At 38.3% G+C, this 14,284-nt stretch overlaps 1 protein-coding gene across 6 annotated transcripts in view; it reads right to left on the bottom strand.

Moving 5' to 3' along the window:
• The window catches only part of si:ch211-272n13.3 (ankyrin repeat domain-containing protein 26), a 41,194-nt gene extending 28,193 nt beyond the window's left edge, over positions 1-13,001 (bottom strand). For 2 of the 6 annotated variants that reach the window (XM_057837547.1, XM_057837550.1), the window contains exons 1-17: positions 12,535-13,001; positions 12,324-12,438; positions 12,063-12,236; positions 10,540-10,646; positions 10,326-10,463; positions 8,851-9,008; positions 8,637-8,673; positions 8,486-8,558; positions 7,708-7,759; positions 6,036-7,375; positions 5,683-5,872; positions 4,311-4,366; positions 4,121-4,199; positions 3,902-3,994; positions 712-782; positions 567-630; positions 455-499 (exon numbers count right to left, since the gene is read on the bottom strand). In XM_057837547.1, coding sequence (XP_057693530.1) covers positions 455-499; positions 567-630; positions 712-782; positions 3,902-3,994; positions 4,121-4,199; positions 4,311-4,366; positions 5,683-5,872; positions 6,036-7,375; positions 7,708-7,759; positions 8,486-8,558; positions 8,637-8,673; positions 8,851-9,008; positions 10,326-10,463; positions 10,540-10,646; positions 12,063-12,236; positions 12,324-12,438; positions 12,535-12,734 — 2,992 coding nt within the window. In that variant the 5' untranslated portion in view covers positions 12,735-13,001. Of the gene's footprint in view, positions 1-454; positions 500-566; positions 631-711; positions 783-3,901; positions 3,995-4,120; positions 4,200-4,310; positions 4,367-5,682; positions 5,873-6,035; positions 7,376-7,460; positions 7,631-7,707; positions 7,760-8,485; positions 8,559-8,636; positions 8,674-8,850; positions 9,009-10,325; positions 10,464-10,539; positions 10,647-12,062; positions 12,237-12,323; positions 12,439-12,534 lie in introns of all 6 variants that reach the window. The other 4 variants (XM_057837551.1, XM_057837553.1, XM_057837548.1 and 1 more) reach the window with 4 other exon arrangements.
• Positions 13,002-14,284: the final 1,283 nt, after the last annotated feature.

The raw sequence follows: 14,284 nt of genomic DNA, 5'->3' as shown, positions 1-14,284 counted from the left end.
ATTAATCAGAAAAATGTCACTTTTCAATTAACTTCACAATTTACCTTGAGGTAGCTTCTGGCATGTTGTAAGTAGCAATGACAAAGACAAAATGACTTTCTTTCAACTGTATCGATTGTCATATTGGTTGGCAACTAAATTTTTTATCAATTTAATCGATAAGTTGTTGCAGCTTTATTAAGAAGCTAGCTTAGAAAGACAGATGTCTGAAAATTGGCAAAAATGTGAATTGTTTTTTTCCAAAGTAAAAGCAGATTTTTGTTAATGTCCTTCTTTGACTTAAAAATATAATGAGGAAATTTGATAATATTTACAACTGAAAAGTTGTTTATGCTCTAATTTCGAGAATTTAGACATGTTTAATGTGGAAAAGGTCGTAATCTATTAATGGCTTATCAAAATAGTTGTCGATTAATTTGCTGCACCTCTAGAATTTACTATGATTAATTCTGACCTTCAGCATAGTCAAAATCTCCCAAGCCGAGTTCTTCCATCAAATCTGTGAAGTAAGCAAAGTAGTATGAACAACATTAAAAACATTGTCACAGCTTTATTACCTGACTCACCCGTTTTTTCCTTGCTTTTCCCTTCACATTCGCTTAACAGCAGTCCCCATTTGGTGTTCTCATTCTAGCATCGTACAAAAAAAACCCACGTAATTACATACACTGAACACAAAAAATAGACACGCTAGTTTAGTGCTAATATTACCTCTTTTTGTGTCGTGTCCTCTTTCTGTACGTTGCCTTTAATTTCAGCAAGAGGACTCGCCGTACCAAGGCCTAAAAAGCAAGGATGATATTTTTGAACAATAAACAGGTAAAACGCATGATGTTGGATGACTTAATAGACTGATGTTATAACATAAAATTACATTCCCATGCAAAAACAAGCTAAAACAAGGACATATTAACACTCTAAATGAAATCTAAACATTTCAGAGCTAATCAATCTGTACTTTAACCCTCTCTTTCCCATGAAACAGTGCAATGTTTTCGAACACAAAATGGGGTCCATTGAATTCGAAAATAAGTATAAAGCCATGCGCAAATTATGCAGGCTAGGAAAAAACAAAACAAAACAAAACAAAAAAAACATGCCACATGCATTCTGTGCAGTGTTGTTTTCGTCAACAATGACGATAACAAAAACATTGTTTTTCATGACGATGACTAGCTAAAAACGTGGCTTGGGAGACTGGAACATAATGACAGGAATGCCAGTTTTCATCAGACAAGAGGACAACGAGAGAAAAATGTGACATAATTTCTGGCATATGTTCACAATGCGTGACATTTTCATATTGTATGGGGAGCAAGTCTGCTTGCATCGTAGTTGTATTTGGGTTGTGTCACTCATGTGAGATGTGGACTCTCTCCGTCAGTCTCCTCACCTGAGTTTAGGAAGTGTTTCAAGGTAAGCTGTGCTCCATCTTGCCTGTCTGGAAACACCTGATAAGATTTGTTTTCTTATCTTGGCAAGAGAGATTATGCAATGTAGGTTCAGCTTTTAATGGTCTGTGCTGAGTGATCATCACACACTAAATGTAACTCGTTACGTTATTGTAGCATTCGTGCTAGCATTAGCATCAACTTTAGCGTGGTGTCAAACCGATCCTCAAAGGGCCGCAGTGGGTGCTGGATTTCATTCATACCAAACGAGATGATTACCTTTTCACCAATCTGGTGTCTTACAAGCAGTGACGTTTTCATCAGCTATGATGACAGCGAAAATATTTCGCCAACAAAACACTTGTCTAATGACGATGACAAGACGATAACAAGCTAAAAACGTGTTTTGGGGGACTAAAACATAACGAAACAAATGCCAGTTTTCGTCTGATTAGACAAAAATGCGCAATAGTTTCCATCACATGCTCAAATGTAGGAGTGGCAACCTCTTGGTACCTCACGATACGATACGATTTGCAATTCAAAGCTCACAATAACAATGATCTGACGATATGGCGATACGATTATCGATACATTGGTCAGGAAATCATTCTAGGATATTTGACAAATGACTAATAAACACAAAAACAAGTTTCTGATGTGAATTGGAATGAGTTTATCACTAGACGTCCAATACATTTGAACAAGGAGGGTGGCAGCGAATGAACGAATGTCCCTCCCACTTCAAACGGATTGAACGGCTATGGCCGTCAGTGGCAGCCAATGCCAGGCAATGAGGTAATTTTGGGCCATTTAAGGTCATTTACTTGTTGATTTTCAGTTACTTCCTGTTGAATTTGGGGTATTTTATGGGTATGTTATGTAACTCAAAATAAACAGGAAGTGACCTGGGAATCACCCAAATAGGCAGTGACTCAAACTCAACAGGACCAACCTGTAAATGCCCTAAAATGAAGAGCAAGTGACCTGTAAATGCCCTGAAAATCGGACAGAATGACTGTGAATGCTCTGGTTTCGAATGAACGAACGTTTCTAGTCTAAATGGATTAGGCTTCGAGTACCGTCAATGCAGTCTTAGAGTTAACTGAGACACTATTATGGTGGAAGATTTCGGTAGCAACTTGTTGGTTCCTTTTTTTTTATTTATTATTTTTTTGACATTGACACCTTTTTAAAACGATATCTCGATTCTTGGCAGAAGCATATCGATAACCTTTGGAGATACAAAGTATCACGATATATCACCATTTCGATATTTTGTCACACCCCTACTCAAATGTGTGACATTTTATGTGTAGTTAGCCTGCATCGTAGCAGTGTCTGGTTGTGTACCTCGTGATGTGCTGCACCCCACCCCACCGGTGTCGTAGATCCAGTCTCCATGAAGGTTTGCACAAACGGTAAGATTTGTTTTCTTGACGAGAGAGGATATGCAATGTTGCTTTAGATCTGTGCTGAGTGATCATCACACAATAATGTAACTCATAGTGTTAGCGTATCATTCGCGCTAGCAATAGGCTAATGCTAATAGCGAGCGTCCACAAATCTTGGACAATATTTTTTTAAATACAGTTCGTGGCATCTAGGTGGTATAATTAAATTAAAATAATGTATTGTTTTCTTGTTCAGTGTGTATTCACCAAGTTGGCGTCGTTGAAGACGTTACTAGTGCTCGTCTGTCAATGTGTATTCGAAATACAGTAGTTTGTAACCTATATTTGTTTTTGGAGTAAATTTTTAAAATTTTATAGACGAAAACATTTTTAGCAATCGTCGACTAAAACTGGTTGAAATTAGTCTTGAGTTTTCGTCAACAAAAACTAGATGAAGACAAACACATTTTGAGATGACTAAAATATGACTAATAAGTATTATCGTCCCAAAGACTAAAACAAAAATGAGAAGGGTTGCCACAAACAACACTGCTGTGTAATCAATTGATTGCAGTCAGGTACTGCTTATTTTAGCAGAAATCTCATTGGTTGAACTGTCTGTGCTGGATCTGTTGTAACAAAGACCAGGACTCGCTGCGACCCTTTGTGGAATCAGTTTGACACCCCTGGTTTAATTGAAAATAAGGTACTGCTTTTCCTGCTGAGTGCATATTATCAACGCGAAGTTGGCTTTGTCCTTGTAGACGCTACAATATCGTCTCTTTATGTTCATTCGAAATTGTTGGAAACCTTTATATATTTTTGGACTAAAATGTTTACATTTTACAGACAAAAACATTCTGAGTAACTGTCCACTAAAACTAAACGAAATGCGTATGAGATTTTGTCGACTAAAACTAGATTAAGACGAACACATTTTGAAATGACTAAAATATGACTAAAACTAACAAGTATTTACGTCCAAAAGGCTAAGACAAAAGTTAAAAGAGCTGCCAAAAACAACACTGATTCTGTGGAAATGTACATGGTCAAGTATCGTGCACAGATAACATGCCCCAGCCCATAATGAGCATAGTGACCCTTCATGTTTCCTACCCACGCCACCTTTGAGCCTGCCTCTACTCCACCAAGGCTCGGGCATCCACCCTCTTCCTGCCCCTCTTAAAAACGAGGGAATAGATAACAAGTCTACAAAAAAGATGCGACAAGTAGTTTTGACTGCATGACATCACATAGCAATAAAATTTGGAATTGCTTCTGGAGAGCAGAAATTTAAAACAAAACAAAACAAAAAAAAATGAAAAGACAGCTTACCTTCTTTAATCTCTTCTCCAGTAGTGTTCTGTTCTTGATTAATTGGCTCATCTTCATGTGGACAATTGTGATCTTCATGCTAGTGATTAACAAGTATTTAAAAAAAAAAAAAAAAAAAAAAAAAAAAAAAAATATTTATCCACAAAAAGACATGAAGTGTCATTTATACTTGCGCAGGTAAAAAACTTACCTCAGAATCACCAGATTTTTGTTCTTTATTCTCGAGACCCAACTCCTGATAAACAGCTGCAGTTTTCAGAACAAGCTCATTAATACTTTTTTCTCTTTGAAACATATGCACAATGTTTACATTTTTAATTAAATGGGCCAACATTCATCATAAATATCACAATATTAGAAAATTGGGAAAAATATGCTTACTCCCTAGTCCCTCATTCCTAGATCTAATCTGTGCTCCAAGTCGAAATATCTGTAAATTTTCCCTCTGAACATCCATGTACAGTGGTACCTCTACATACGAAGTTAATTCATTCCAGGACCTTGTTTGTAAGTCGAAATGGTCGTTTGTCGAGCAGTAGTTTCTCATAAGAATACATTATAATTCCATTAATTCGTTCCACAGCCTCAAAACCTACATTAAATCCATAATAAATACTGCTGGTACAATTGCAAATAGCAATTACACAGAGCAAAACAAATAAATTATTAATAAAAATTGGACTAATAATAATAGTAATTATACATGTAATAAGGTAACAAATCAATGTGTTTTGCGTGGTGTACCTAAACACCACGTGGCTGCCGTGACAGTGAGATAGGTGCTGTTGAGATTTTAGAACTTTGCCTTTTAATGTTCTGTTGTTGTTGGCGTCAGCTGCGGCGGACAGTAGATGTGTTGTGTTGGACAAGTTCTGATATCAATGATTAAAAACATGACGAAGCTGGCGATTTTTTAGTGATGTTACAATGATAACTGTCACCTTAACTTATAAAGACTGGCGAACGGAGGTTGGAGGAGGACCGTCGAGATCATAGACATTCTACGGCCTTATTGTCGAGCCAGTTCACAGACGCGCACACCAGGCTCATATTTTTTGATAATTTCCATCTTCATTTCAACGGTAAGTGTCATATTTCGTCTTTTTTTTTTTTAACCACCTGCACTAACATTCTTGGAACCTATGTTGATTTCACTCACAACAAAAATCAGCCGTGTGTCCGTCTTACGGAAAAACAAACTGTGGCATGGTCATAAATTGTCGTATTTCGAGAATTTTGTTGGATGTAGAAACAAATGGAGAGTCAAATTTTACGATGGATGTCAAAAAGATTGTGTGAGAAGTGATTGTATGTCGACGTTACCCTGTAACTCCATTTTGGTTTTTCACTTTCCCTCGTACCTGGCGGCTTTATTTCCAGCACACTTCCACCGATATCGCAAGTGTTCCTCCTCAACAAATCATTTCAATCTGGCCTCTCTATCCTTGTCTCCAAAATGGCTGGTCTGTGCTGTCTCTCCGATGATTTCGTTCCTGATCTTTTCCAAAGAAAATACTGGCACTCACTGACAGTGAAATAAGTGACACCTGAACTGTACTTACCAGTTTTGGTATCTTTAGAAACATCTGCTTTTTCAGGAACATCCGTTGCACCATCGAGGAGGTCTCTGCTATCTTCAAGTTGATCATCTGAGATTTCCTCCTCATCTTCCTCCTCTTGGTCATCATAGTCTTCATCGTCAGTGTCACCATCTGAGCTCTCATCACTTTCATCAATCTCATCATCCTCTTTCTGCATAAAAATATGAGCTAATAAGACATTTTCATCTGTGGTAACGAACGAACGACAAAATCACAACACAGCAAAACAGTAGAAGAAAAAAAAGAACAAGCTAGAAGCTATTCTGTTGATTGTCTCAGTACAGCTACACTACTATCTACTAAACTTTTTGTACCTCATCAGGTGAGTCTAAATCAACGTCATCAATGTCAGTGTGAGGCAACGGTTCAGAAAAGACGCTTCCGTCAGACAGAACACCAGCGACATCGATTTCACTGGACGGGACCCTTTCCTTGCTTAGTTTATGCGACGACTTTTCCGAATGAAGATTGGTAGCCTTGTCTAGTTGAGATGTACGACCACCATGTTTGATGAATTTAATGCATGCCTTTGCAAGTTTTGAGCAATTCTCTTCTACCAATTTGATTGATGGAGTTTGAATTTTGGAACGGATAAAACTACTTGGGCTAGAAGGATTTTTCTTGAGATCCACAGAATCCTTCTTTTCAGATGCTTCAAACTCATTTTCTTCAGTAGGAAGACTGTTCAAGCTTTTGGAGTGTTGGCTTTGTTTTCTGGAAGTGTTTTTATTTTGCGATTCAGGGCTGCTGCCTTTAAATGACTGTTCTCTTGTTGTTACTCTTGTATTTTTTTCAGATGGAGAATCCCAGTCAGAGTCAGCTGCAGATGTTCTGTTCTTGGATCGGGCAGAGTGTGTTTGAGGTATTTCTTTGGTTGCTTGCTTATCTTTGGTTGGTTTTGGCAGTGAACCCGTGTGACCTTGTAATGTAGCTTTGCTACCTTGTGGATCAAGAGTCTTGCTGGTGACATCACCCTCTTCGGCCAAGCGCTTATTAGTTGTTTCTTCTAAGGAAGAGCCCCATGATGATCTCCGCATTTCATTTTTGAATCCATCGTCTTCAGTGTCAGTTTCACCATCCATATTTTCACCTTCAGCAAGCACATTTACTTGACTTATTTGGGGGTCAACCTTAACTAAGTCTGCCTTAACCAAGTTTGTCTTCTGGCCTGATTCAGACATGAATTCATCATCCTCGTCGGAATATTTGGATTCCACTCTGACGGCTGACACAACCAGATCTTGGTCCATGTCCAATGACCGCAACATCTGGGAATGCGATCCTCCAGATGCTTGTGGATAATTCTCAAGAGGCTCAACTGCATTGTTGCGACTGAGATCGTGATCAGAACTCTGTTTGTTTTGAGCTGTTCCATCATGAAAATCGACTTCTACAGACTTTTGTGCGTCTTCTGAAGAGGAAGTGTTCGACTGAACAGACACCAGATAAGAGTCATTCTCACTCTCCTCTTCGCTTTCCTCAATTTCTTCCTCCTCTTCTGTCACATCATCTTCGTTCTCTGCTTCTTCATCTTCTTCCTCCTCAGATCCCTCACCTTCTGAGCTCTGCGCTTGAGATTCTGAACTTGACTGACTTCCTGACAGCTGCTCTACCGGACCACGTTTGCCTGCCGCAGGTTCTGACTGATGCTTGGCTTGTTTTAGGCATTTAAAGAGGAAAGAAAAGGAGAGGAATGGCGTCAGAGGAAAGCGAAAGATGTAAAAACACAAATAAATTACCTTTAAGTAGACTGGGAGAGGGGTAGAGGTCATCTGGGGGGCTTTGGGAAGGAAAGGAACAGGTGAGGGTTCTACTTGGGGCTTCGGGGGTTTACTGGACGGAACTCTTGGGGCATTATTGTCACTGTCAGATTCTGAAGCACTCAAGGATTTGTCAAGCACTGCAAAGGCTATGAGTGTTTTAAGAACAATTACCATTCGCACACAAGCTACTAGAGGAATGTATGGAAAAATAGAGGTCAAATACCTTTTCCTCTTTTAGATTCAAGCATTTTTCTAAGGTTCATCTTTGGCGGGGTCTGAAAGAAGAAGGGAAAAAATACAAATCTTGGTACATATTGAATGTGCTTTGGTGATACATTGTGGCTTTGAGTACTCCATTACAAGACACTGGATTTTTTTAAAAAGTACAATTTTCCGGAATATTACTAACTGATTAATTTTAGCTGGATATTCATACTGTAGCGACTATTATTTATTATGTGTTACAACTGCAATGGTTCATGGGTAGTTGTGGCAACCATGACTGAGTGGTGGCAGGTGCTGTTGTTATGTTCTGGTGTTTTCTGTTCAAATAGAATCTGTCTCTTGGGGTTGTGCGGTGTATGGGGCACATGATCAACAAGTGCGAAATAAAAACTGTCTCTCTCATTCTTCTCCATGTAGCTTACCTCAATACTGTACACAGTGATGGAAAAGCGATTGTGCATTAACCCCTTTATGGTGTCCTTTTACTATTAATACATTCCAGCTGATCTCTAAGGAAATTATGTTTTATCTGGCATTTGGTTATATTGCTTTCATGTGACACAAACCTGAGCAACACCAGGCCTTACTGCTCGATAAATCCTTCCAGCATACGTTTTTAAAAAAAAAAAAAAATCACGTGGAAGCCCTGATTTAGAGGTTTCTTACTTTTCGATTTAACAAAGTTTGGGCCAAAAAACCCAGCACAGGTAGCATATTGCTCGTTATTAAAAAACAAAAAACAAAAAAAACATTAGATTCATGCTGACTTGACCAACCTTTTCGATTTCAAGTGACTCACAGTCATCCTCAGATGAACCCCATTCATCAGTGCCACCTTTTTTGGACAACCTTAAATTACAAAGAAAAAATGAATACTAGACAGTCAGTGACACAGATTTTAATGTACTGAAAAGAAAAGAAACTTACCTGCTTAAGGATTCAGCTTGAGAATTATCTTCAAAAACTGAAAAAATAAAAAGAACCTCTAACCTTTTAACCCTAAACAAAAACAAACCTATTTAAAACTAATTCACCGTCAATAGCAGCCAATTTATCATTGATGACCTATGTTCTGTTATCAAACTCCACACTCAAATCTCAGTTGTATGCTATCATTTATGATCTTGCATAAACTATTCACCATCTTTGTCCGTGGCTGGTCCTCCCACGGAAAAGCCAGATAAAAGGGGTCGGGGTGCGTTGCCAGTCTCTGATTTGGATTTCTTCTTACTCGGCCCTGGATGAGACAGGGTTGCTTGTTCCATTTGGGTGCCGTGCTCAGTAATGAGAAGGGCACATCTGCAAGACAAGACAATGACACTGTTACCATGTTTTGGGAGTGAACTGTGATTCTCAACTTAATAACTTTCAATTCAGAAAGTTCAGTTTATTATGTCAGAATAAAATAAAAAGCCTTTATTATCATTGTACAGAGTGCAACGAGATTTAAAACTTCACTATAACGTGCACCCCATAAAACAGGCATAGATACAATGAAGCTAATATAAAAACACAGGTTGAGTTGCAGTGTACACAGATTGGCAACATAGTGAAAAAGTGACTAGCAGCAAGTGGTAATGTAGTCGTAACATAACAGTGCGTATACTGAATGTTAAGGGAGTGCCAAAAAATCGATTATTAGATGCATCGCGATTCGACGCATGACGATTCGACTACGATTTATAAATGTTCAAAAACGATGATTTTCCCTCATAACTTTATGACAGCTGCTTGCAGCGGAACGAAATTCAAGACACGTCTGCCGCCCGGACACCTTTAACGGACGCTCGCACAACGTTATGATAGATGCAGCCGGTTATTGAGCCAGAGATTTACTCCTTTTCAAAAGACTGGAAAATACATTTGTGTAAGAGACAGGCAGCGACCCGGCGGTCGTGCTTCTGTGCGCAAGTTATTTTTTAGACCGAGAGGAGAAGAGAGACAGTTCGTTGCTCCTTGTCTTTCAATTGTCCAACAGTCGTTTCAAGTCAAGTCAATGTCCCGAGTGTGTTGCTAAGACTCGTGTGCATCTATAAGAGATGAGTACACGATCCCTCTGGTACTGTTTAGCCTTTATTGTTGTTCTTTTTGAGATGATAACAGTTAGCGCCGAGCGCTAAGCTAATTAGCTATTTTGCTAATGTGTATTTCCATGTCCATTTATGCTTTGTTGATGTACAAAAGTTACTCCATATGCAGAACGTGTAAAACCATGATTAAGTATAATGGTAACACTACAAACATGCGGAATAGTACAGAAAACTGTGAAACAAAGTATATTGGTTAAAAGAAGTCTTATTTCGAAAGACACTTTTTTTTGAAAATGTGGAATTCATTCCACCTGTATAAACTTTATTGTATTGTTGAGAGAAATAAGTACTGCCTTTAAAAAGGTTAATGTTTTTGCACTTTGTTTAAAAAAAAAAAAAAAAAAAAAAAAAGGGCTTAAGGGTTTAAGGGCAGCTTTTTGTTGTTTGGGTATGTTTCCATCGTTCCTGTTGAATCATTAGGACATTTTAAATAAATAATGGACATAAATTTGTTTGGCTACTTTATTAATTAGTAATGTATGATGCATTGATAATCGTGGTAATAGTGATAACCGTGATAACTTACGGATGGTGGCCTTCAATCACTGCATAGTCCTCAGCTGATTGTCCTTTGTTATCCTTTAGCGTAATATCTGCGTGAAACTGCAAGAGAATTCGTACCATGCTGATTTGTCCACTGCAGGCAGCGATCATCAATGGTGACCTATAGGTTGGATTGGAGACCAGATGTTAGGATAACTTAAATATGACATATCTCCGATTTATTATTTGGCACTGACCTATGATCTCTGTCCAACATATTGACGTCAGCACCTTTTTTTAACAGGTACTCTGCCATTTCTAAGTGGCCCTCTTGGACTGCCACAGCCAATGGTGAAATGCCTTCCTAAAAATTAGATTGAAGGATAAAATAGGAAACATGATTAAATACATGGCTGTGAAACTATAAGTAGCGATACAAAGCAGTCACGACCAGTGTTGTTAATAACGGCGTTGTTACCATTACTGAGGATGTGAAGGCTCGCGTTACTACAATTTGGTTGAATGACGTGGGAAAAACAGAGAGCAGAGCGTGAGAAGCACGAGGGATGGGGGTTGTGACGCCATTGCAAACGTGATGCTAGGTGGCACAGAGAGTTAGCATAGCATTCGCGTTCTCGCTAGCATTAGCATTTAGCTTAGCGAACATCATCTTAAACTCTCTGGCAACTTTATTTATTTATTTATTTATTTTTTACATTCAGTTTGTGGCGTACACATCTTAAAACTGTCGGGCAACTTTTTTTTTTTTTGTTGACACACAGTTTGTGGCATTCAGGTGGGTACAATTAATTGAAAATAATGGACTGTTTTCCTGTTGAGTATGCATTCTCATCACCAAGTGTGCATTGTCCTTGTAGATTGTACAATATAATATATATATATATATATATATATATATATTTTTTTTTTTTTTTAAAACAAAAAATAGTCACTTGCCCTAAACTTTTCTTCAATGACAGATTCATAAACCTTGTGCGATTTTTTTTTTTTTTTTTTTAAATCAAAACAACTAGAACAAAGATAGGGGAGAGAAGAGATTCAGAGTCTACCTGTATATTAAAAAATATATCTACAGTACATATATTAGGGGTGTGATGGTACACACAAGTCACAGTTCAGTTCGTACCTCAGTATGTGGGTCACGGTTTGGTGCGGGTTCACTTCAACAGGAAAATAAGGGCTTTTTTTTATCACAGCATTTGAAAGTTAAAGCTTGTATACCATTACACTCATATAGGTTACATTTTAAACAATGCAAAAAGTGTGACCTATGTTTTTGGGGGGGAATGAAAAAGACAGTCCAATTCAATCAGATAATATAAACATATTTGATGTGAAAGTGTTACAGAATGGATCATATAATAACGTGTCGAACATGAAAAGTAACGTCAGTTATTTTGCCGAGTAACTAATTACTCTTACATTGAGGTAACCGAGTTATTATATTAATTTTTGGGAGAAGTAACTAGTAACTAACTGATTACTTTTTGAAGTATGATTAACAACACTTGTCACGACTTCGTTCACAGTGGTGACATCCTGTGCGGAAGGTCCATGCCAGTTAACTGATAGGACAGGTAGAGGGAGGGCAGGAAAGACTGGAGTTTGACAAAGCAGGGCGAGTATACAGGCCATGCTATTCATACACATTAGGGAATAAATATTAAGATTGATCAGCCTTCCCAGTCAAAAATAGATTTGATACTGATTGCTGATAACGGCAGGAATAATTGAAAAATGTAGGAATAATGAAAATGACCTTATTCTGGGCATTGACATCAGCATCATGTTCCAGAAGAGTTTCAGCAGTTGAAATTGATGGGATGCTTGAGGCCAAATGTAAAGCTGTGTTCCCCTCCGTTTCAACCAGGTTGGGATCAGCGTGGTTTTCCAACAGAATGCTAGTGCAGAGATCATGCTGACCTTGTACTGCCTGATACAATGAGAGACAATCAGTATGGATCAGTAAAACTATGGATGACCATTAAAAAGTCTATGCAAGTGTGTTGTTAGGGCTTACCTTTATTAAAGCAGACCTATTTTGATTGTCCCTTAAATTGAGTTTAACATTTTTCTCCACGAGAAATCTGACCACCTCAACATTTCCACAGGCACAAGCAAGGTGAAGAGCAGTTCTGTAAGGACAAAAATGTATGTAATAATGATAAATATCATAGCAAAAGTGTGTTTGAGCAAGTAGCGATTGTAAAATGACACACGCCTACACCAACCTGTTGTGCTTGTCGACCTGATTGACGTCGCTGGTTTTGGCGAGATGCTCCAGCTTGGCCACATCTCCCCGCCAAGCAGCCTTGTGAAATTTGCCCAGATCCTTTTCTTTTACATCGTAGCCGATAGATAGCGCGTTCCCTCTGTCTGGCGTACGGGACGGCGACTGTTTCTTCTTGGAGAAGCTGAATAATTTCTTCATGTTGAAGGCTACAGCGCCACTGGCTTTAGATCGGCGTGAGAGGATCACCACTGGAGCCTGTCATCCCGGAGAAATAAGACGTCCAAAGCGGATTAACCTCGAAATATGTCCCTGGAATAAGACATACTTTGACGTGACTATCCAAATACGGCCACGTCAACGCCTTTCCAGCCACTTTGCCGCTCACAGAGTGTAATAATTGTTTATATTTGAATGGAACGCTTCAATAGAGCCAAGGAAACCGCCACAAGCGGCGCCTAAGCGCTGGATACGATGCCGCGCATGCGCAAGCAAACATTTCTTCTTCCGTTTGTTTACCGACAGCTGTTATCCCACTTTTTTGGTGCAATAGCGCCATCCTCAATTCAAGAAACGGACGCTTTGAAACCTTCGCCTCGGTATGAATGGCTCTAAACTGTTAATTTTAATAATAAAATTAGTTAAGAGATTTAAAAACAATAATAACAAAAATACACATTTCTTTGCAGTATAAATGTATTTAGTTCCGTCGCTCCTCGACCTCCACATCATGCAGTAGTGTACTGATTTGACACTGAAAATACTTCAAAATATAAAAAATGTATACTCATTCCTTGTTCATAATTAATCTAAAACTGTGATAAAAACTATAATGTCCACATGATTATCACAAATAAAAAGTAATAATTTAAACAGATTAAACAAGAACATTCATTAATTCATTTTCTGAGTCGCTTATCCTCAAAAGGGTCGAAGGGGTGCTGGAGCTTATCCTAGCTAACTATGGGCAGTAGGCATGGTACACCCTGACTCGAGTGCCAGCCAGTCGCAGGGCACAAGGAGATAAAAAACGATTCACACACACTCATAACTGGGGACAATTTAGAGCAGGGCTGCTTATAGCAACGCGAGTGTGGGTAGATAGTGGCATCAAATATATATGGCGGAAAACACAGACAAGATTGAAAAAAAAGTTTCTGCTCTTGCACTCCTCTTTAAAATAAACTGCTGTATTTTAAGCCAAAAGAACTGTTGTGCTCTGTAGAACAATATGTCTGTATGCTGCCATAGCAGATTCATGTCACATTGAGCCCCCGAATTATTTTTAATTTGCCCATTTTACCCTGGAAACCTCCGTTTACAGACATTGCGCAACCGCTTTTGTTTTAACCCAGCCATAAAAAGAAGTAATTATGTTTATTATTCAAAATGTCTGCCATTTTTAGCTTTGAATCATTACTTTAAACTTTTAAACAAACTATGTCACAATGAAAAAAACAGTGTCTGTATAAAAGTCATGGATATCTACCTCATAACTATCGCTTAATTGTATTTTTTTATTTTATTTTATTTTTTTGGTGTTACTGTCGCATTTGCGGGAATATTTTAAATGATAAATAATCAATCCTAACAAAGAAAAAAAAAATTTTTTTAAGGGTAAATATATGAAAAAGAAAATGTCAACCACTCCTTGATGTCTGCGATTTCTACTTCGCAACCCTTGTTATATTACCATGTTTCACCCATAAAATCCCCCCAAAATCCAGCTGTGGCCATTCACAGCTGTGTCT

The sequence above is a fragment of the Corythoichthys intestinalis genome, chromosome 5 (genome assembly GCF_030265065.1).
Source record: "Corythoichthys intestinalis isolate RoL2023-P3 chromosome 5, ASM3026506v1, whole genome shotgun sequence".
NCBI lineage: Eukaryota > Metazoa > Chordata > Actinopteri > Syngnathiformes > Syngnathidae > Corythoichthys > Corythoichthys intestinalis.
This window is presented reverse-complemented; position numbering and strand designations above follow the sequence as displayed.